General features: G+C 38.2%; 3 protein-coding genes across 3 annotated transcripts; 2 read left to right on the forward strand and 1 right to left on the reverse strand.

The window, feature by feature from the left end:
* Window positions 1-1,605: 1,605 nt before the first annotated feature.
* On the reverse strand, window positions 1,606-2,397 carry LOC133866284 (uncharacterized). Its single transcript, XM_062302812.1, has one exon. It carries the CDS (start codon window positions 2,395-2,397, stop codon window positions 1,606-1,608), a length of 792 nt encoding a protein of 263 aa, XP_062158796.1.
* Window positions 2,398-2,868: 471 nt separating this feature from the next.
* On the forward strand, window positions 2,869-4,740 carry LOC133867202 (uncharacterized). The gene is made up of 2 exons (XM_062303913.1): window positions 2,869-4,178; window positions 4,275-4,740. Exons 1-2 carry the CDS (start codon window positions 3,053-3,055, stop codon window positions 4,538-4,540), a joined length of 1,392 nt encoding a protein of 463 aa, XP_062159897.1. The 5' UTR covers window positions 2,869-3,052; the 3' UTR covers window positions 4,541-4,740.
* Window positions 4,741-6,822: 2,082 nt separating this feature from the next.
* LOC133866545 (calmodulin) lies at window positions 6,823-12,330 on the forward strand. The gene is made up of 4 exons (XM_062303104.1): window positions 6,823-6,981; window positions 9,969-10,126; window positions 11,775-11,855; window positions 12,016-12,330. Exons 1-4 carry the CDS (start codon window positions 6,906-6,908, stop codon window positions 12,148-12,150), a joined length of 450 nt encoding a protein of 149 aa, XP_062159088.1. The 5' UTR covers window positions 6,823-6,905; the 3' UTR covers window positions 12,151-12,330.
* Window positions 12,331-23,013: the final 10,683 nt, after the last annotated feature.

Consider the following 23,013-nt stretch of genomic DNA (forward strand, 5'->3'; position numbering starts at 1 on the left):
TGTATGACTCCATTTAATTGTCTGGCACTTATCTTTTTCAAACATTTTCACACATTACACATTTCACAATTTACAACTTCACAATCATGATTTTCCTTTAAAACTCGTTTCCTTTCTTAACACATTTTCTTTCAAACACATGTAATACATCATGATAACATAATTTTCTGAATCATATTTCAAAATACACAGGGCTCATAATCACTTAACAAAATCATATACATTTTACACAATAAAACATTAAGTGTAAGGTCTGTAAGTTTATACTTACAACTTTAGCTTCAATAACGTTTTGAACCTTTATGCATGTGCTCAAAATCATCTATATTACACTAAATATCAAGCTGCATTCATCAAAAAGACTCCTCTAATTGTACTAGGACGTTTGCATAGAACAAACTCCAGTTTCATTCGATTAAAGTCCTAAAAAACCTAGTTTGTACATTCTGTCTTATATTTTGTTCTATCGAAAATATATTGGATCGTTCGAACATTATTCTCAGATTAATTTTACACAATTTTTGGTACGAATCCCATTTTTCTCTTTACCAATATCTTTTCCTAACTCATACAATCCTAATAAACCGTTTCATGCATAATACATACTTTTGTAGTGTTAATTAAAAATCTCATTTTTATAATTAACCTACATTTTACCGTTGTCTAAATTCTCTTTAAACTTCCGATAATATCTCGTCATCGTCGTGACATCTATTTAGCACACCACACAACTCTAACATTTCTATATTTCAAATATAATCTCAATATGTAAATCAAAACTTTCATAGTCCATGATAGCAAGTTAGCAAAGCATGTTAACCATTTTATATACTCTAAAATTGTCTTAACATATTAACATCACAATCTATAGCATTTATTTGGAAATTACGATGGTTATATTATATAGAGTTTTTGCCTAAAAAATGCTCACTCTTGGAGCAATACTTCGAGAGTCCCATATGATAGTCCTCCGTATGACACACCCTCACCAAATACTCAAGCTTCTCATTCAAACACTTAGATTTAACTTTAACCCTAAAACACCTCAAAAACACCTCTACGTTGCTTTGGAATGAAGGCCGAACTAAATAACAAATAAGCTTTGATTCATTCTATTATAAAAAAAAAAAAAAGGAAGAGATAAATAATTCATATTTTATTGGAGAAATATCACTTAGCCACCCTGAACTTTTCTTATTTTTGTAATCTCTCCATAAAGTTTAAAAACTCTCAATTTAGTATATCGAATTTTAAAAAAAAAAAAATCAATTTCATTCCTCCGTCAGAATTTAACGGTAAATCTTAATGGAAGGGTAAAAAATTCCCAATATACTCTAATTTTTTTTTTTAGATGAATAAAAACCCTTCATAAGCTCAAAACTCAACATCCTTACACTCCAGTTAAAACTGGATACAAATCTTGCATAGGACAATCCCCAAGCAAGGAAACTACTTGAACAGAAAAAAACCTGCTAAACCACTATCACATGCAACAAACAATAACCAAATACACACACAACCCCCTCCCACAGAAAACCAGATCTGCATAGCAGCAAACACCAACAAACAGAAAAGCAATCTGCAGAAAACACCATCTACAGGCCATCATCTATGGTTACAAGGGGATTTCGAAGGGAATTTATAAACCATTCTAGTCTTCACCTCCCATCTAATCTTGGAGATAATCCTCTCTTCGGTCAAAGGAGTCTCGCCGTGAAGAAGAAGATTCCTCTGTCTCCATAGATGGTAAACAGCAGCCCCAAAATATAGTTTCCTGAGACTAGCATAGAAATTATCCCCCTTCATTACCGAACCACACCAATCTTCAATATCGTCCCACTCAACAGGAGGGTAAGGTATTGAACAGTCCCTCATGATAGTATACCAGATACGCCTACTGAAACCACAAGAGAAGAAGAGATGATCTCTACTTTCTACACAGGCATGACAGAACAAGCAAGAAATATTACCATTAAAACCCCAGCTACACATTTTTTCCTTTGTGATCAAAGCACCATGAAAAACAAGCCAAAGCACAAAAGAATGTTTAGGGATGCTAGCAGGGAACCAAACAATCTTATGCCAATTAGTAATCGAATGAGCTACTCTAAGCTTCTCCCAAGTCTCCGAACTAGAAAACTCACCATTTTTAGAATCCCAAACCGCCTTATCAACTTCCCCTAATATCACTTTAGGAAGACGACTCTGAATGTCTACCAAAGCCTCTGATCTAACACTAGTCCAGTACCAATCACCATCTCTAATAATAGAGGAAAGCATTGGACCAATAGAAGGACCCGCATCATACATCACTCTAGATCCATAAGTATCAAACAAGCATCCAGCAGGATGCCAATTATCAAACCATAGAAATATGCTACTACCATCCCCAACCATATGTTTTATAAACGGTTTAGCAATACTTCTAAGATTGAGTAATTTCTTCCAACTCCAAGATGCATTTTGAGGTATATACTTGTTGGGGATAAATCCCACTCAACCCGATCCAAAGAGAAGATTCAAAAGTCAAATAGGTCCAAACAGATAAGAATAATGATCATATCAGAGGTCTAAGAAGATATCAGATCAGAAGTCTAAGAAGATGTCAGATCAGAAGTCTAAGAAGATATCAGATTGGAAGTCGTCTAAGAAGATATCAGATTGGAAGTCTAAGAAGGTATCCAATTAGAAGTCTAGTAAATGATTGAAGTCCAATTAGAACTCGGACAGCAGTTCTAAATCAACAAGGAGCAGGAGTCCTAATCCAGGTTTGACTCCACCTCTATGCCTATAAATAGGCCCATACCCCAGGTATAAACTAAGACTCAATTTTATGCACAAAACATTATTTTCTCACAAGAAGCTAACTTAGGCATCGGAGCGGGACCCCCGGAAGGGTCCCTAGGTTTTGTTGTTTTGCAGAGTTATTGAGAAGCGTGAAGAACATCAAAGGAACGTGCAGATTCACACCATACCGGAAACTGTACCAACAGTTTGGCGCCGTCTGTGGGAAACGATTATTCGTTCCTCATAAAAAAAAAGAAGATCCAGCATGGTGATGAACACACGTTCCGGAAGCCAGACCAATCGACAGCCCGTGGCCCCACAGGAACCGGCTATTCAGAATAATTTGCAGCCTCCACCGAACCCTCCCCCGGGGGGTGGAGATCAAGATCGCATAGCAGCGTTGGAAGCCCAGATTGAAGACTTAAATGCAGAATTGTTACGCATGAGGACGAGACAGCCCAATCCCGAGATGAACAGGGATGAGCGTGAGGAAGAAGATCACAATAGCAACATTAATCCTCGGAGGGAGGATGACCGTCAAGGAAATCTGAGCAGAATTATTGCCGAGCTGGAGAGAAGGTGCACGGACATGGAGATGGAAAGAAAGGACAAAGGCAGATCCGTAATGGTGGACAAGCTCCTAATGGGTACAGACTCACCCTTCACCAGACGGGTGGCAGACTATCAGCTTCCCGATAAGTTTAAGGTACCCCAAATTCTAAGTTATGCAGGAGACAGAGATCCCTTGGATCACCTAGAGAATTTCAAAGCTCATCTAGACCTTCACGGGACACCCGATGAAGTAGCATGTCGGGCCTTCCCTCTTACTCTTTCGGGGAATGCCCGAGACTGGTTCAGGAAGCTGCCCCCGAATTCCGTTGATCAGTTCAAGGAATTGTCCAAGATATTCCTAACGGAGTTCTTGGCTTTCCGGACAAGGAAGAAGCCTTCGGGATATTTGCTATCATTGCACCAGCAAGGCAATGAGAGTCTTAAGGAGTTTATGGCTCGGTTCAACCGAGAGAAGGCTACGGTCGAAGATCCGACCGAGGATATGATTTTTGCTGCCATTTATCAGGGAATTTCACCCGAGGAGCCTTTGATGAAGAAGTTGATCCGGAAGCAACCGAGTACCTTGCAGGGCCTCATGGATAAGGTAGAAGAATTCATCAATCAGGAAGAGACGCTGAAGTCTATGGCCAGTTCTAGACTACCCCGAGAGACAGCCCCAGAAAAGAAAAGGAAAGAACTCAAGAAAGCTGATTGGGAAGAGCAGAGGCAGGTAAAGAAGTTCAAAGATTACAACTTTACACCTCTCAATGCCGAGATATCAGAAGTCCTCATGGAGATCAAGAGAGATCCGGCGTTTCGGGAACCACAAAAGATACCAGGTGATCCTCCTTATAAGAATGCAGGGAAGTATTGTGATTTCCATAAACAAGCAGGTCATTACACCGAGGGGTGCGTAACCCTAAGGTTGTTAATAGAAGAATTCATAAAGAATGGCAAGCTAGTTCGGTTCTTGGGAGAGCGACGGAACCATCCAGGAAATAACAGGCCTCGGAATCATCAGGACTATCAGCCCCGAGATCAACAGCCACGGGATTATTATCCCCGAGACCGTCCTCAGCTAGACGAAAGGCCTCAAGAGAATGCTCCCCGAGATGACATAGAAAGAAGAGAGGACCGAAGAAGCAGAAGCCCACAGCATAGAGAGCCGAGGCAACAACAGTATCTGCCCGTGATCCCATAAAAAGGACTCTCGGGAATTTCAGGCTTGCTTTTATTTTTTAGTATTTATATTTGCAAAGAACTAGAATTTTATTTTTAATTCAGACTAGACAGAAAATTCCCCAGATTTTGGGAATAAGTATTTTCAGAATAAATGAATAAAGCTGACTTAAGCATCGGAGTGTTCCCGGTCTAAGGACCAGGAACCCGTTGATGTTGTTTCTTTTGCAGGGAAAAACTCTCGGATCAGTCCTAGCCGAGAGTCTCGGATCAGTTCTAGCCGAGATCAAGAAGAAAGGGGGGTCGTCTCGGATCAGTCCCAGCCGAGAGTCTCGGATCAGTCCTAGCCGAGATCAAGAAGAAAGGGGGGTCGTCTCGGATCAGTCCTAGCTGAGACCAAAACTTCTCGGATCAGTCCTAGCCGAGAAGGAGTCTCTCGGATCAGTCCTAGCCGAGAGCAAGAACAACTTCTCGGATCAGTCCTAGCCGAGAAGGAGCCTCTCGGATCAGTCCTAGCCGAGAGCAAGAAAAACTTCTCGGATCAGTCCTTGCCGAGAAGGAGCCTCTTGGATCAGTCCTAGCCGAGAGCAAGAACAACTTCTCGGATCAGTCCTTGCCGAGAAGGAGCCTCTCGGATCAGTCCCAGCCGAGAGCAAGAACAACTTCTCGGATCAGTCCTTGCCGAGAAGGAGCCTCTCGGATCAGTCCTAGCCGAGAGCAAGAACAACTTCTCGGATCAGTCCTTGCCGAGAAGGAGCCTCTCGGATCAGTCCTAGCCGAGAGCAAGAACAACTTCTCGGATCAGTCCTTGCCGAGAAGGAGCCTCTCGGATCAGTCCTAGCCGAGAGCAAGAACAACTTCTCGGATCAGTCCTTGCCGAGAAGGAGCCTCTCGGATCAGTCCTAGCCGAGAGCAAGAACAACTTCTCGGATCAGTCCTTGCCGAGAAGTAGCCTCTCGGATCAGTCCTAGCCGAGAGCAAGAACAACTTCTCGGATCAGTCCTTGCCGAGAAGGAGCCTCTCGGATCAGTCCTAGCCGAGAGCAAGAACAACTTCTCGGATCAGTCCTTGCCGAGAAGGAGCCTCTCGGATCAATCCTAGCCGAGAGCAAGAAGAAACTTCTCGGGGGGTCAGATTTAACCCTCGGGTTTTGCAGGTTAGCAGGTTTTCAGAAGGAGACAAAGATCGGGTTTCCTTAGACATGGAATTCCCATTATTCAAGCAAGCTTCGGATAAGGGAATTGGGGGGTAACTGTTGGGGATAAATCCCACTCAACCCGATCCAAAGAGAAGATTCAAAAGTCAAATAGGTCCAAACAGATAAGAATAATGATCATATCAGAGGTCTAAGAAGATATCAGATCAGAAGTCTAAGAAGATGTCAGATCAGAAGTCTAAGAAGATATCAGATTGGAAGTCGTCTAAGAAGATATCAGATTGGAAGTCTAAGAAGGTATCCAATTAGAAGTCTAGTAAAGGATTGAAGTCCAATTAGAACTCGGACAGCAGTTCTAAATCAACAAGGAGCAGGAGTCCTAATCCAGGTTTGACTCCACCTCTATGCCTATAAATAGGCCCATACCCCAGGTATAAACTAAGACTCAATTTTATGCACAAAACATTATTTTCTCACAAGAAGCTAACTTAGGCATCGGAGCGGGACCCCCGGAAGGGTCCCTAGGTTTTGTTGTTTTGCAGAGTTATTGAGAAGCGTGAAGAACATCAAAGGAACGTGCAGATTCACACCATACCGGAAACTGTACCAACAATACTCTAATTTTTGTTTTTGTTTTTTTTTGTTTTTGTTTTTGTTTTTTTTTTATAAAAAAATAATTGTAATTTAAGGGTAATTTTGTAATTTTCTAAGTTTACAAGGGTATAAGGATAACTTTATTATTTGACCGTTTGATTTAACCTCAAACTTTAACATGACGTGTGAAATTGAAAAAAAATTAAAAGTTAATTGAAAAAAAATTAAAAGTTAGAGATATCAAATTATGCGTTTTTGAGATACGAGGGAGGAGATTGGAAAAGTCAAGTGAAGTCCGCTATACAATTGAGATATAATTATTTTTTTATTTTAAAAAGCTATACACACAGCAAGATTTCAAAAAAAAAAAAAAAAAAAAAAAAGAAAAAGAAAAAAAAGTAACGCAATATTTGCAAAGAAGAAGAAAAAGAGAAAAACGTATCGCGTGCGTTGAAGATCGCAGTCAATGTTTACTCCAAAAACACACGTAAACTTATATTAAAATTTAAAACCCAATAAAATAAAATAAATAAATAAATTTATATTATATTAAAATCCGAAACGACGACTCTGTGTCTCACCTTTCCACTAATACACACAAAGAGAAAACACCAGACTATAGACTTTTTGTATTCAGATGGCGGAGCAGCTCACGGAGGAGCAGATCGCAGAGTTCAAGGAAGCCTTCAGCCTCTTCGACAAGGACGGCGATGGTAATATTTTTTTTTTTTTTTTTCCCACTCTAATATATCTCCTATTTTCTAAATATTTTATTCTGCTGTATACGGTCAATGGTGCTTTTGGAAACTCAAATGGGTTTTCGATATCAGAAGAGATAATGATCGGCTTCGATCTTGTTTCTTTTCTTAAGCTCTAGAAATCTCTTTTTGTTTTGTTTTTCCTTATGTAGTTGCTGTTTTTGATGAATTTTTGGAAAACTGTTAATATTAACTATTGATTGTATGTGTACATATATTTTTGTGCCACATAATGCTTGTATACATGTATGCATATGTTGGTATATGTGAATTTATTAGACTCGTAGTCATTATTCTGACAAGTCAGTTGAGTGTAAGTGCTTTACTGATAAACATTCTTAGGTGAATCTCTGAGCAGTCTATGAAAGTCTAAAAGGGATTTCAACACATTTGAGCTCGCAGTGTGTGTGTTTTTTTTAAAATAATTCTCATTTTGTTGTAATTTAATTGATGTTATGTTTGTGGAGTTCTAATTTTTGCCACTCATTATATTTTGAAGTTCATGTCATGTATTGTAGAGTACAAGATAAAGGTTCTATCAATTTACTTGACTTGTATTGGGAATTCTATATATAGGGGTGATGTATACTTCGGAGTCATAGTATTGGGTTGATAAATCGCTAATTTTTAGAAAAGGTACTAGAAAGCAACGAATCAAGGACACACCTTGGGGACACAAACACATTGGACAGCGGACGCGCCTTTAGCCTTTAGGAGTCACTAATTTTTCTTCGGTCCTGTTATTAATCATTCAAATTATGATGTGTTTGGTCTTCTTACTGGACTTGGGGTATGTTTAGCAAGTGAGTGAACAGAACAGAATAGTGGGGAAATAATTTTTGAGTTAGTAAAAAGTGATAGATGTGATATAAGTAAAAATAATTTATATAGAAAAGTGAAAAAGTTTTGTATTGTAGTGGATTTTTTTTATTTGAATAGTAATAAAAAATAATTGATGTGATATAAAAAGTGAACGCCACTCCCTAGGGTTGGGCGGATGGGGTCTCACCACCCCCCTAGCCCTTAAGGGTTGGTGTGATCATCCTCAAGGGCTTGGGGTGGTCGCACCACACCTTTGGGGTAATTGACCACCATCCTCAAAGGGTGAGGGGGTAATCGGCCACTCCCTCATGGGTAGGCCGGCCACCAATTAGCTTGTATTGATTTATTTTGCTCTTTTTTTTCTTCCCATTATTTTATTGTTCACGTGGCTCAATCCAGGTTGTTCATTTTGAATGAACGGCCTGGATAATTGAAATTGCAGGCCTTGCAATTCCAATGACTTGCAGGACCTCAATCTCTTTGTGGGGCTTTTTAGGGGGGGTGCTTCAGCTTTTAAAAACTAGAGGGGTACTTGCATTGCATCTCATTTAGTAAACCAAAAATAATTAAAATTTTCGTCAATTTTGTGAAGCATCACTGCTTTTTGGGTGGCTTTTGAGAAGCAACCATTGGCAAGGCTTTTCTAAGGGTGCTTTGGCTCCTAAATGTAGAAGCTACTTGCGTGACTTGCGTCATAGTTTTAGTAAAATGAAGATGTTTTAAATTTTCACTAATTTTGTGAAGTGGTTCTTGCTCTTTAGGTGGTGAGAAGCAAACAAGAATTATTTTGGTGGGGCTTTTTCTAGGGTGCTTCAGCTTTTAAAAAGCATATGCTACTTGCTTTGGAAATATGTTTCAGCTTTTCATTACATTTGCAAAGTAGCTTCTACTTTTTAAATGGCTTTCGAGGAGCAATCTTGGTAGGCCTTTTGCAAAGGAATTTCAGTTTTAAAAAGCAGAAGTTGCTTCACAAAATTATCAAAAAACCAAAAAAACCTTTACCAATGTTATGTTAAGCGGCTTTTAAGAAGCAGGCCAAGCATTGCTTCTTAGTGAGGCTTTTCCTAGGGTATCTTAGCTAAGTAGAAGCTACTTATATCGCGTTTAGTAGACCAAAGATGTTTTAATTATTTCTTTTGCCAATTTTGTAAATGTTATTCTGTTGTTTAGGTGGCTTTTGAGAAGCCGCTCAAGCATTGCTTCTTGTTGGGGTTTGTCCAGGGGTGCTTCAGCTTTTAAAAGACAGAAGCTACTTGCATGGCTTTTAGTAAACTGAAGATGTTTCAGTTTTTTCCCAATTTTTGAAGTGGCATCTGTCTTTTAGGCAGCTTTTAAGAAACAGGGCAAGCATGCTTATTGGTGGGCTTTTTCAGGGCGCTTCGGCTTTTAAAAAGTAGAAGCTAATTGCTTTGCATTTAGTAAACCAAAGATGGTCAAACTTTTCGCCAATTTTGCGAAGACGGCTTTTGAGAAGGAGCCAAGGGTTGTTTTTTTCAAAATAGCTGAGTTATTCACCTTTTTTTTTGTAAAAAAGCTTTAGCCCTCTGAAATTGACCCTAATTCTGTTTCCCTTTTAATGTGATGGGCATAGTACCCAGGACAAGTCTTGCATGTACATGGACAATGGGATTTACCTGCTCTTGGAATTGAATATCATATCTAACATATCACTTGATGTTTACTGGATGCTTTTTTGGTGTTTTAAAGTTTTGGGCTAAAACTCCTTTGCTCAATTTATGTGAACTGTTCTATTCAACATTTAATTAATAAATCTAACATAACCGCATGGAGGTAATTTCTGAGGTATAGAGTTGAGTGAGTTGAGTTATGCAGGTCCTTTGTGTCAGAGGCTCTCTAATTTTCTGGTTAAGCATTTGTAATTTGATTTTGTTCTAAGGTGTCATTGTAAAATTCTCCTAAGTTTCTCTGATGTAGACCAAAAGACTTTCTTGTTAGTGTTGGATAATTCATGTCAGCTTTGAACATGTTGAAGAATAGATTTATGATATTGTGACATGCTGTATTTCTTGTCAAGCTATTTTATTTCCATTGGAAATATGATAGGAGTTTGAAATAGTGTTAAAAGAGAAACCTTTGTGCTCTATGATTTGCTTGTATAGGCTGCATCACTACCAAAGAGTTGGGGACAGTCATGAGATCTTTGGGCCAAAATCCCACCGAAGCTGAACTGCAGGATATGATCAATGAAGTTGATGCTGATCAAAATGGCACTATTGATTTCTCTGAGTTTCTGAATTTGATGGCACGGAAAATGAAGGTGAGCTCAATTCTATGTTCACCAATATCATACTGCTTATATTACAGAGCACTTGACTATTACTTTATTGAGCTAACTAATTAATTTGTTTTCCATTGCTGGCGTATAAGGCTTCTGTGCTAAACTCATTGATCTCTTTCCAGTCAATGTGCTGCATTTTCATCTTATTTATTGTATGTCTGCAAGTTGACTGGTTGGTTAGTGGTGACTGATAATTTGCATTAGAACCATCTCGTTTAAAATTTGGAAATGGAAATGTAGATGCTATACTTGCATTTACCTAAGTATATACCTGGCTATTGTCCAGATTATTGGTTGAAAATAACTCAACTGATGCTGTAGTTGTTAAACTCCATTGTTTTGATTCATAATCTACTCAATTCAGCTTTCAATTTTAACTGTTTCTTTCCTGTGCTAAATACGTTTGTAGCTATAGAATGCATAATATACTTTTGAGGCATGATTTCTCCTCTTAGGGGTGTTCTCTAGCTCATATGCTTTACCTTATTGAAAATCCCAATGGCCCAAATAACACCCATGGTATTTTTGAAAATCAATTCAAAAATATTCCAACCACACAATTTCACCAAAATTTCTGTGTTTAATTCTCTTTACTGATTTAGACTCCAATTTGTTATTAGTCTAGTTTACCAAAGAAAATAATGGTAAACAAAGTTATCAACTTTAAAGCCAAACACCGCAGATATCAAAACCAAAATCAAATGAAGCATAAAATAAATCAACACAAAGATTTTTGTAATAAAGTGGAAACCTTTTGAAGAATTCTTCAAAATTAAAACCACTCTAGGGGCTAGCCAATCCCAAAGGCATCTACTATGGAAGACTGGTGGTACTAATTATTTTTACTTATAAAACCTTTGTAACTCCGAAGACCCAATCTTGCAACCCTATCAAACGACACGTTCACCTTCCACTGCAATGGCTCTAGAACTTCTAGTGTTCTTGTACACGAACGAACCTCGTCCGCTTCAACCTAGAACTCTGGTGGCTGTATGCTTTTCTGTCATTTGAATGAGGAAAATCAAGGAGACGGATAGAAATTGTTTAGGCTCAAGAACAAGAATAAACTTCTCCTAGAACAATGAAAAGTTGCCTCTCAGTCCATCTGAAAATCGTGGGTCATTAGGCTTTCATAGGCAGGGAGAAAGTTGAGGTTTTAAAGCTAAGTCAGCTTAAATTAATTATGTTAGCGGCAGGTTGGATCTATCCAAATTTAAGTTAAGATCGATCTAACTTTAGGGTTTCACATATTTATCGTGCGGCCATTGAATGGCTTGCGAACGACACTTCGATCAGAGCATTATGTGGCTCTTTTGTTCAAATGCATTTGAAATGGCTTGCGAACGACTTGCGAATGGGGCTCTGTGGAAGTTAACTTAAGTTAGATCGATTTAACTTTAGTTTCCAGCTCTTCTTGAACCCTATTTTGTATCGACTCAATCTTAAAGCAAATTTAAAGTATTACAACTAAACCATGTGTTTTGACACTTGAATTTGACAACATTAAAACCTAACACTTATTTTGGGACGTAACAAAACTATAGATTGTACTTTGTTCCAATGGTAGTTTATGTAATCAAAAGACTTTTATACCCAATATTATTAATTGTTCTTTTCTCCTTTCAAGGATACTGATTCTGAGGAGGAACTCAAAGAAGCTTTCAAGGTGTTTGATAAGGATCAGAATGGCTTTATTTCTGCTGCAGAGGTAATTAAAATGCTTAGTGGTGTCTCGCTTTGTTTGAAGGATTAGATGTAATTGAAAACCTATTTTAAATTTACAGTTCAACTACTAGCTATCTGCGGTTGATTCTTTACTGTGTATGGGATCTGTTTTAACTTTGTGTTAATGGTTTGAAATTATGCAGCTTCGACATGTAATGACAAATCTCGGAGAAAAGCTGACGGATGAAGAAGTGGATGAGATGATACGAGAAGCAGATATGGACGGTGATGGTCAGGTGAATTATGAGGAGTTTGTGAGGATGATGCTTGCAAAGTGATCTTTGGAGTTGTTTTCTTGTAAACAATGTAGGGACACGAGATACAAGTAGTTGATGTAGAAGCAGTGGTAGTATCTCATGTAAGACTGTTGTTTTATCCATAAATTAGTCATTGGCACTAGTGTGGATTTGTAAACTGATGCTTGTTTTGTCTTTTTTTATACAATCCAATTGATTCAAGCCTTGGCATGGTTTCTTTGGTGATGTTATGATAGAAGAATGAAAATAAGAATACTCGAAGCACCTTACTGGTGTTTCTCTGCAAAAGGGTGTTCGTTGAGTGGTGCACATAATTTATGATTAGCAGGCAAATGTAAATCTTTGCCCTTGTAGTCCCTTTGTTACTTTGTCAAGAGAACCTAGACGACAAAAGATGTTGGCATGTGATTCCTGTTGTTTGATTGGTCTATCTAAAGAAATGTGCTGCCTTATTTGGAATTAATAACTGTTAGAATGTTGTGGCCAATGTAAACTAGGATTACATAGAAAAGAATCCCCATTGTGTCTTTCCAGTCCCCTCCAAAGCATGTTAGATTCTGGCAAAACAATGCCCAGCGAGTTAAACATTAGTAGCCTGGTTAATAATTTCCCATGATAATTGCCAAGCAGCAGAGGCTTACAATTCTAAATATTATGTCTAAAATGAACGGTCTAAATTTTGTCACAATAATAAAATAATGAAAAAAAATTAAAAAAAGCAAATGGGTGTTCGAACTATCCCCTCACCCATGAGGGTAGTCTGCCACCCATGAATATTGTCAGAGTAGGTCAACTACCCTCAAGGGTGTGGCCAACCATCCTCTCACTTTTTTGAGTGGTGGACCTGGTGGTTGCCTACCCCAAAGATATTGTTTGAGGGTTCAACGGGTGGTGTGAGCACCCTTTGAGGGTTCGAGGGGTGCTCACACCACTATACAGAGTATCTATCAACAAGCTACCCCAGTTATTCAATGCAAAACACTCCAATATATGTCCCAGTTGTTACATATAGCTACATTTTCATCACTCATCTTAAATTTACCATTTCCAAAATTTTATGTCTCACTACCTATGCTATATCTTGCAGCAATTTTTCCTCTCTTCTAATCTGATTTGCATGCTTCAAATCATTTCTTTGCCTCCATAGGTCGTAAACAACTGCACCCCAAGCCAAGTTCATTGAAGCATGATTTCCTCCCATAAATTCGTTTACTAAATCCACACTCAAAGAACAAATGGTCTTAACATTCAATAATATTTCTGTAAAACAAACATTTTACTTCACCTTTATATCCCCACTGCATCAGTCGATCTCCTGTAGATAGACATTTTCTAAAAGCCAGCCACAACACAAATGCATGTTTAGGAGTTGCACAGGAGAACCTGATTAGTTTCCACCAATCCACTCTTGGTTGCTTATCTCTAATTTCCTCAAAAGTTTCGCTACTAGTATAAATTCATTTCTTAGAAATCACCCATATAGGTGTTACGTGCCTAAGTACTCAAACACGTAACGAATAGATAACGGTGTTCAAGGAACCTTAATACCTCCCAAATTAACTCAAGAGCTAAATATTAATAATTTTTGCTTCCTTTATTCATCAATCCAATAGGTTAAAGAAATATGATAAATATAAACTACTCTAATAGAGATGTATCCTATCATTAACATTTTATAGAGATGTATCCTATGACTATCCTATCACTAACAACTATTAATAAAGATAATAATAAACATAATAATAAAGATAATATACAACTACTTAGGATAATATACTATCCATTTATTCTCTACTATTATCTACTACTAGAATATTAATAGAAATAATACTCATTAGATAAATATCATCTCTTTCCATATGACTGTAGACTCGTAACAGTCTATTGGTCGAATATTATCATTTTCCCTAAGAAGATTATAAGAGCAATTGAACAAAAGTTCAATCAATTCTTATGAAATGGAAATGAGGATTGTCTAGCCAAAGCAAAAGTATCTTGGGAGTTGATTTGTGTCCCAAAAAAGGAAGCAGGGTTAGGGCTAAAGAGGATAGAATAGTGGAATAAGGTTGCAATCTTGAAGTACATATGGAATTGTATGTTAAATCAGGTTCTCATTGGGTGGCATGGGTTAAGGTGAATTTTCTTAAAGGAATAAGCTTTGGCAGATCAAAACTCAATAGAATTCTGATCTACTTGGAGTTGGAGAAAGATTCTTAAGTTAAGGGATCTAGCTAAGAAAGAAGTTCTTAAATTCTTTGTGGGAGATGGAAATCCTATTCATTTATGGCTTGATTGGTGGCATCTAGATGGTATATTTTATATATGAGCAATATGGATATAAGATAGTTTATGATGCAAGAATCAAATTGGAGTTAGCAAGTGTAATGAAGGGAAAGGAGTAGGATTGGCAGCCTATTAGATCAAAAAGTCTAGTAAGTATACAACATTTGCTCCTTCAATCTTTGTGAAACACCATCGCAATAAAAGGCACTCTTTGTTGGATTTGCTTACTAATTGACAAGTCAGCAAATTCATGAAACACTTTCTTAACACTCTGCACTAACTACAATGTTGCCACCAAGAATAACAAAAGATCATCAGCAAAACAAAGATGATCAGTAAGCTGAATTTCAGAACATCTAGGATGATAACTAGATTCCTTCCCATACTTTGACACGTCTTCTATCAAGTTGGACAAAATTTCGATAGCTATCACAATGGGTATGGAGAAATTGGATAACGTTGTCTTAAACGTCTCCTACCTTCAAAATAACCAACAAGGGTACTATTCAAAGCAATAAAAAATCTAGGAGAAGTTATGCATTCACATATCCAGTTGATAAACTTCAAATGAGGTCCTAAACTTATTAAGCATTGAAGAACAAACTCTAAATCCACTGAGTCATATGCCTTCATCAAATCCACCTTGATAGTACATCTCAGCTTACCCTCATTTTTGTGATAGTTTTTCACAACTTCTTGAGCCAACAACACATTTTCAACAATACTTCTATTAGGGATGAATGCAGTTTGATTAGGACTAATGATTCCATCCAAACAAGGGAGCAATCTATTAACCAAGATTAATATAATAGCTAGGAATTTTGTGATGCATTTTTTATATATAATATTGCAATACAAAATATGCCAAAACTAACTCATAGAAGAATTATTCAATTTCTTAGGCGCAAGAGTGATAATAGTAGCATTGACCTCCTTAAAAAGCTTCAATGTTTCAAAGAAAGACTTTACTGATACAATCACATCTTCACAAACAATTGGCCAAACTACCTTAAAGAAACCAGCAGAAAACCCATATAGGCCAGAAGCTCTATTACTCTTCATTGCAAACATAGTACTCTTGATTTCTTCTTTAGTATCATCCTTTTGCATAACATAAATCTGATCTTCTGTTAATTGCTTTTTTAGCAATTGATTTTCTCTTCTGGCTTTCCTTCCATCAAACTCATTACTGGTAGATCCAAGTAGCTTCTGATAATACTCCACTGCCTCTTTCTTTATCTGATCCACTTTTACTTCTTTTTTCCCTTACTCATCCCATAAGTGTTTAATACTACCTTTTGCATTTCTCACATCTACAATTCTATGAAAGTAAGAATTGTTTTGGTCTTCAACAATATTTTCTAAAAAATCTTTATCCAAAAGAGTCAAACATAGATGTTGTTTGACTTTCTCAATTTGAACATTACAATAAACTTAATTTGTTTCATTGTTCTTTGGTAGTAGTTTGGATAATTTTGTTATCAGCCATGAGAATAACAAATTTTATGTTTAATGCATACGCTGTGGCCCACAAATAAGTAACTCCAATGTGACTTTTATTCTAAAACCCATATGTTTATTTGAGAGAGAAGTCTCTTATTTGATAATAATTCAATTGATTGAGTTTTACATAATAAGCAAGCCTATTTATAGAAGAGAAATACTTGTAAAGAAAGTAAACATAATCTTAATAGTAATAGCAAACCTATTCCTAGTAGCAATAGTACTTGTAGAGAAAGTAAACATAATCTTAGTAGTAATAGTAAACCTATTCCTAGTAGCAATAGTAAACCTAATCCTAAAAAGGAAAAGATTACAAAATAAATTAAAACTATTTATTTCTTTTATGTCCTGCATCAGTCTCCCCTTCTTGAAAAGAACTTGTCCTTGAGCTAAGTTCTGAATCCTTTGGTGGAAAATATTCAAAAATGTATGCCACGTTGAATGTTGAAGATATTGCCAAGTCTTCGGGAAGATCAACCACATATGAATTATCGTTAATCTTTCTAAGTATTTTGCATGGACAGTATTTCTTATTCCTCAGATTTCCAGACGCACCAGTCAGTAGTCACCCCTTGCGTAAATACACCATCATAAGATCTCATTCTCAAAAAATCTTTGATCGTCGACCCTTGTTTGCTGCCATCTTGTACTTAGCATAGGATTCTTCTAGATGCTGATGAACTCCCTTTTGGGTGGCTTTCACCCGTTTTGCTAAATGCTCTGCTGCCACACTTGCTCCCGGTAACTTAGGTAAAGCTGTAAGATCTACTGTAAGTTTTGGAGTTCTCCCATAGACGACTTCAAACGGTGCCTCCTAGTAGATCGATTCACCATATTGTTGTAGGCAAACTTAGCCTGAGCTAAAGTCAGATCCCAATGCTTCGGTTTGTCGCATGCAATACAATGAAGTAAATTACCTAGAGTTCGATTAACAACTTCTGTCTACCCATCCGTCTGCGGATGGCTTGTGTTACTGAAGTTCAATGTTGTGTCGAATCGCCTCCATAACGTTTGCCAAAAGTGAGACAAAAACTTAGTGTCTCGGTCAGAAGTGATAGACTTTGGGACTCCATGCAATCGAACCACCTCTTGGAAAAATAGATTGGCCACTTGAACAGCATTAGATGTTTTCTTGCAAGCAACAAAGTGAGCCATTTTGGAAAATCTATCCACAATTACCAATATAGAATTTGCTCATCGTTGGGTTTTCGGGAGACCCAATACAAAATCTATAGATACATCTTCCCACGGTGCTTTTGGTATTGGTATAGGCATGTATAATCTTGTATTTTGGGTTTGCCTTTTGGCGACCTGACAAGTCTGGCATTGTCGGACAAAATTACCTATTTCTTTCTTCACTTGCAGCTAGTAATACTGCTCTTCTACCAAAGCATTAGTCTTGTCTCTTCCCAGATGACCACCCAAGCCTCCAACATGTAATTTTCAAATTATTTGTTCCAGTGGCAGTAAGGAACTCTTCGGAATGCACAGCCGATTCCCATAAAATAAATACTCCTCCTGAATATGTATCTCGGAAACTGGTTGCCCTGCCTTGCAACGCTTCCAGGTTTCACCAAAATCTTCATCTTCCTGATATAACTCCTTTAGGCACTCGAATCCAGTCACTTCAGTTTTCATGGTGATTAGCAGGGTAGCTCGGCGGCTCAGCGTCAACTACATGATCCAATTTTCCCGACTTATGCTTGAGAGAAAAAGTGAATCGTTGGATGTAAGAAACCCACCAAGCATGCATTTGATTTAGATTCTTTTGACTATTGATGAACTTTAATGCTTGATGGTCGGTATAGAGGACAAACTCTCGTTGGATTAGGTAGTGCTCCCACACCTTGAGAACTCTTAATATAGTATAACTCTCCAACTCATTTGTTGACCACTTCCGTCTTGCTTCTTCGAGCTTTTCACTAAAAAATTCCACAGGCTTCCATTCTTGAGATAACACAGCTCCTATCCCGACGATTGATGCATCACGCTTAATTTCAAACAGCTTGTCAAAGTCGGGTAAGGCTAGTATAAGTGCCATGCATAGTTTTTCTTTGATGATTGAGAAACTTCGCTCGGCTTCGTCACCCCAGTTGAATTTTCCTTTCTTCATACACTCGGTGATTAGTGCTACAATACTGCTAAAATTCTAAACGAACCTTCTATAGAAAGTTACTAACTCGTGAAAACTTCTTACTTCTCCCATTGACTTGGGCGTAGGCCATTCTCGGATGGCTCTCACCTTCTCTTCATCCACTCAGATTCCATCAGCACTGACTACAAATCTGAGGAAGAGTAATTGATCCATCATGAAACTACACTTCTTTAAGTTGATAAACAACTTATTTTCACCGAGGACCTCCAACACTTTCCTCACGTTGTTCATGTGATTCATCGGGTTGCATTGTGACTATAGATAAGAATATCGTCAAAATAGACAAGGACACATTTTCCGATAAAAGGTTTCAATACCTGATTCATGAGTCGCATGAAAGTGCTTGGTGCATTTGAAAGACCAAAAGGCATCATCATCCACTTGTAAAGCCCCTCTTTAGTCTTGAACGCAGTTTTCCATTCATCTCCTCGTCGTATACGGATTTGGTGATATCCACTCCTCAAGTCAATCTTTGAAAAAATCTTAGCCCCAGATAGCATATCAAACATGTCACCTATTCAGGGAATAGGAAACCGATATTTGGCCGTGATCTTGTTTATTGCTTGACTATCCACGCACATTCGCCAACTTCCATCTTTCTTCGGTACAAGAAAGGCCGGTACTGCGCATAGACTCATACTCTCTTGCAAGTGTCCCTTTTGAATTAACCCCTTCTACCTGCTCTTGCAAAATAGCATTCTTCTTTGGGCTCATTCGGTAATGTGGCAAGTTCGGGAGACTTGCTCCCGGAACTAAGTCAATATAGTGCTGGATATCTCTCATGGGCGGCAGTCCTTCGGGCATCTCTTCAGGCATGATGTCTTGAAATTCTTCTAACATCAGTCGCATTCTCTCGAGAACTTCTTGTGAGACGGAGCCTGGAGTTCCCTCAATCACTAATGCTATGATGTCTTGGGCCTCAACTTCTTCTATAAATTCTGAACCTGTGGATAGGAGGACCGGCTTACCCTTAGAATGAGTTGAATTTTTGACTTCTTGTAAGGGTCGAAATGTTATCTTCCGACCATCTCGAAAGATAGTGTAAACGTTAGCCCTTCCCTGTTGCTGGGCATCCACGTCAAATTGTCAAGGTCTTCCCAGGATTAAGTGGCATGCGTCCATCTCCACTACATCACACAAAATAGAATCTGAATAATACTTACCGATTGAAAATGTGAAACGACTTCTCTTGGTTACTAGTGTCTCTGTTCCTCGCTTGATCCATTTGATCTTGTATGGGATTGGGTGCTTCTCAGTTTTCAAACCTAACTTTGAAACCATCTCCTTAGACACTACATTCTCCCTGCTACCACTATCAATAATCACATCACATACCCTTTGGTTGGCTGTGCAGCGAGTACGAAAAATTTTGTGCCTTTGAGATTGATCCTTTTGCCTCGGGGTCAAGAGTAAACGTTGAATTACTAAGAGCACTTACCACGGCTTTTTTAAATTTTTATCTAAAATAGCTAACGGAAACCCACTTTTGCTAGTTTAACTAACCACTTTTCAACACCTTTATCAATCAACTTATCTGAACTTCTTCTCTATTTTATTAAAATAATCAATTTTAATTTTTATTCATTTTAATTAAAAACACATCTTCACCAAAAACACCAAATAAAACCCTCCATCTGCCACCGCCATCTGCCAGGAACATGAAGAGATTGCACCAAAACAACTGGAACACCAAATCATCAAAAATTTGCTCAACAATTAACAGAAACTCAAGAAATTAACTAAAACCGAAAAGCCCCAACTCAGAAACCTCAACCAAACCACCTTCTCACTATACAATCCCATCAACTATCTCTGAAACCTCAACCAAATTTGAAGAAGAAAAACCCTAAACAAATTTGACCTAAAAAAGAAGGAAGAGGATCCTTAAGATCGACACAGAGAAAAGGGGGGGGGGGGGGGGGGGGGATTTCGATCAACCAAGCAGAGGCCGATAAATCCGGCTTTCTTCTGAGTGATAAGTGCAGATTTGGTCTTCTTCTTGGGACTTCCTCCTTTGTGCTCTCCGTCCCGGCCTCCAAGTTTTGGGGCACCACGAGAATCCAGGAGAAGATCCGAGAGATCTTCATGCCGGCGCTCAGCTTGACCATGATGGAGGGGAAGATCGTGTGAGAGAAAAAAGGTAGCAGAAGAACAAGAAAGAATTTTGAGAGAGTGAGAGAAAATGAGAAAAATTAATAAAATATGAGATACGTCTGTGAACAGTGTCATGCCACATGTGGCGTGACACTGTTCACAAATGCTCCCAAAATCTATTGTAGCGTTGGTTTTGATAAGCCGATGGAGGATTGTCTTGACGTTTTTGTTACCTATACTAGCCAAAATTGGGTTTTACATAACCCACTATGAATGCTCTAAGAATCGGGAAAGTGGGATTCCCTCATCAGCGTCAGCCAACTCCTCTTCCTCATATTTGGGTGTATCATCATCTCTATGCTTGGAGAAGTGATTCACAGGGGACGGGAAACCGTCCCCTGTCCGTTATTTTTTATTAAAAAACATTATTTTAATAAAAAATGACGGGTGGGGGACGGCAAATTATCCCCCACAAATCATTTTCCCTATGCTTGAATCTTTCTTCTAGCTCAAGTTCGATCCAGTTTACAATTTGCCTCTAGGGACATTGATGTGACCTATGTCTTGGTTGGTTGCATTCAAAACACTTGTCTAGACCGGGCTGTGCGTACGGATTGTTGGCTGGTTGTCTTGGGATGTTTGAACTGCTGTTGGTGTATTTTCCCGTGGAAGTCACTAGTTGACTTGGTGTGACTGTTGGGACTAGAGGTTGTTTTCCCCAACCTTGTGCTGGTCTTGTTGAATTGCTCGGGTTTCACTCCTAAGTTGTTGCTCTAGGCCTCTCCATTTGCTTCTCTGCTCGAGTTGCCAAACTTACCACCTCGTTCAAAGTAAAGGCAGGATGCATATAAACCTTATCTTATATTGCCACACACAGTCCACCAATAAACATTGCAACTTGTTGATCTTCTGTCTCCATGAGATCAATCCGGGCAGATAGGCGATAGAAATCATCAACATACTCCTGGATAGTTCGACCTCGTCAACACTCTTGGTATTGCAAGAATAGTCGTTGCTCAAAGTTCAGTGGTAAAAACTGTGCTTTGAGTAGCCACTTCATCTTCAACCATGAAGTTACAAGTCCCTTCCCTTGTCGGGCTTAGGAAATCTGTAGTTTCTCCCACCAAGCAGAAGCTCTCCCTTGAACTTGTATGCCACTAATTTCACCTTGCGATCCTTGTGAATACTCATATAATCAAAGAACCTCTCTACCTCCATCACCTAATCTACAAAATCTTCAATTTGAGGATGCCCGTTGAATGATAGGAGATCAATCTTCATTCGGTATTCGTGGGGTTCCTCCCTACCGTGATCCTGACGTATGGGTTGTTCTCCATAAGCATCCAAGTAGCCAGCGCCTTCATAGACATTCCCCATATGGCCAGCTCCACTGCGCTCATAACCTCTGAAGCCTGCGCCGCCACAACCGGCGCCCTTATGTCCTTCATCCCGTCGATCTACTCCAACGTCATGCCCAAATACTCATTCAAAGAAGTCTTCATCATCACTAAGATCTTCATAGATAGGTGGTCGATTTATAAGTGCAAGTCGTTGGTGAGGAACAACCTTCACTTGGATGCCATCGTCATCATGGGCATCATTGTCCCTGTGATTACGATTAGGACCTATGTGCATGTGCTCCATCATCTCCCGCATCTGGCTCATCTCTTGTCGTATCTCTTGTTGCATCGTTTGTTGAAACTCTTGGAATTCGGCTCTTCAAGGAGCCTCCCTATCACGAACAACGTCGTTAAAGGGATTGTCACCGTTGCGCTGATTGGTCATAATCAGGATAAAGCATGCTCTGATACCAACTGACGCAGCAGAAGACTAATGTAACTAATCAAAGAGCAACGTCTTTGATTCTGCAAGGAGAAGTATCTTCGTCTTCTACCCAAAAAGATAAAACAAGTCATCAGGCTAAAACAAATATAAAACTCCAAACAGTATTTAAGAGAGAAGTCTCTGATTCGATAATAATTCAATTTATTGAGTTTTACATAATAAGCAAGCCTATTTATAGAAGAGAAATACTTGTAGAGAAAGTAAACATAATCCTAGTAGTAATAGCAAACCTATTCCAACTAGCAATAGTACTTGTAGAGAAAGTAAACATAATCTTAATAGTAATAGTAAAGTAAACCTATTCCTAGTAGCAATAGTAAACCTAATCCTAAAAAATAAAAGATTACAAAATAAATATAAACTATTTATTTCTTTTATGTCCTACATCAGTTGACGTAGCGGAAGACTAAGGTAACTAATCAAAGAGCAGCGTCTTCGATTTTGCAAAGAGAAGCGTCTTTGTCTTTTACCCAGAAAGATAAAACAAACCCCCAGGCTAAAAGAAATATAAAACACCACAGAATATTTGAGAAATAAGTTTCTGATTTGATAATAATTCATTTGATTGAGTTTTAAATAATAAGCAAACTTATTTATAGAAGAGAAATACTTGTAGAGAAGGTATACATAATTCTAGTAGTAATAGCAAACCTATTCCTAGTAGCAATAGTACTTTTAGAGAAAGTAAACTACATATCAATTTATAAAAAAAAAAAGAAAAAGAAAAAGAAAAAAAAAGTCATAAAAACCAAATGAAAACGCCACAAATTAAGCAACTTTTATCTTTGATGAATGATCATCTCTAGCAAAGTGTAGGATATATAATGGGTTTGAGAAATGCTGGTAGTTCAATACCAGGTTGAATGTATTAACCTTGTATTTATATACAATTGCACTTTGGATAAGTACTCCTTATACATAGGATTTTGAATAAGAAATAGACTCCTAGCTAGGAGTCTATTTGTTATTCATTATCTTACATGGTATCAGAGCCATACGAATGC

Source organism: Alnus glutinosa, chromosome 4, assembly GCF_958979055.1.
Source record: "Alnus glutinosa chromosome 4, dhAlnGlut1.1, whole genome shotgun sequence".
NCBI classification, from domain to species: Eukaryota; Viridiplantae; Streptophyta; class Magnoliopsida; order Fagales; family Betulaceae; genus Alnus; species Alnus glutinosa.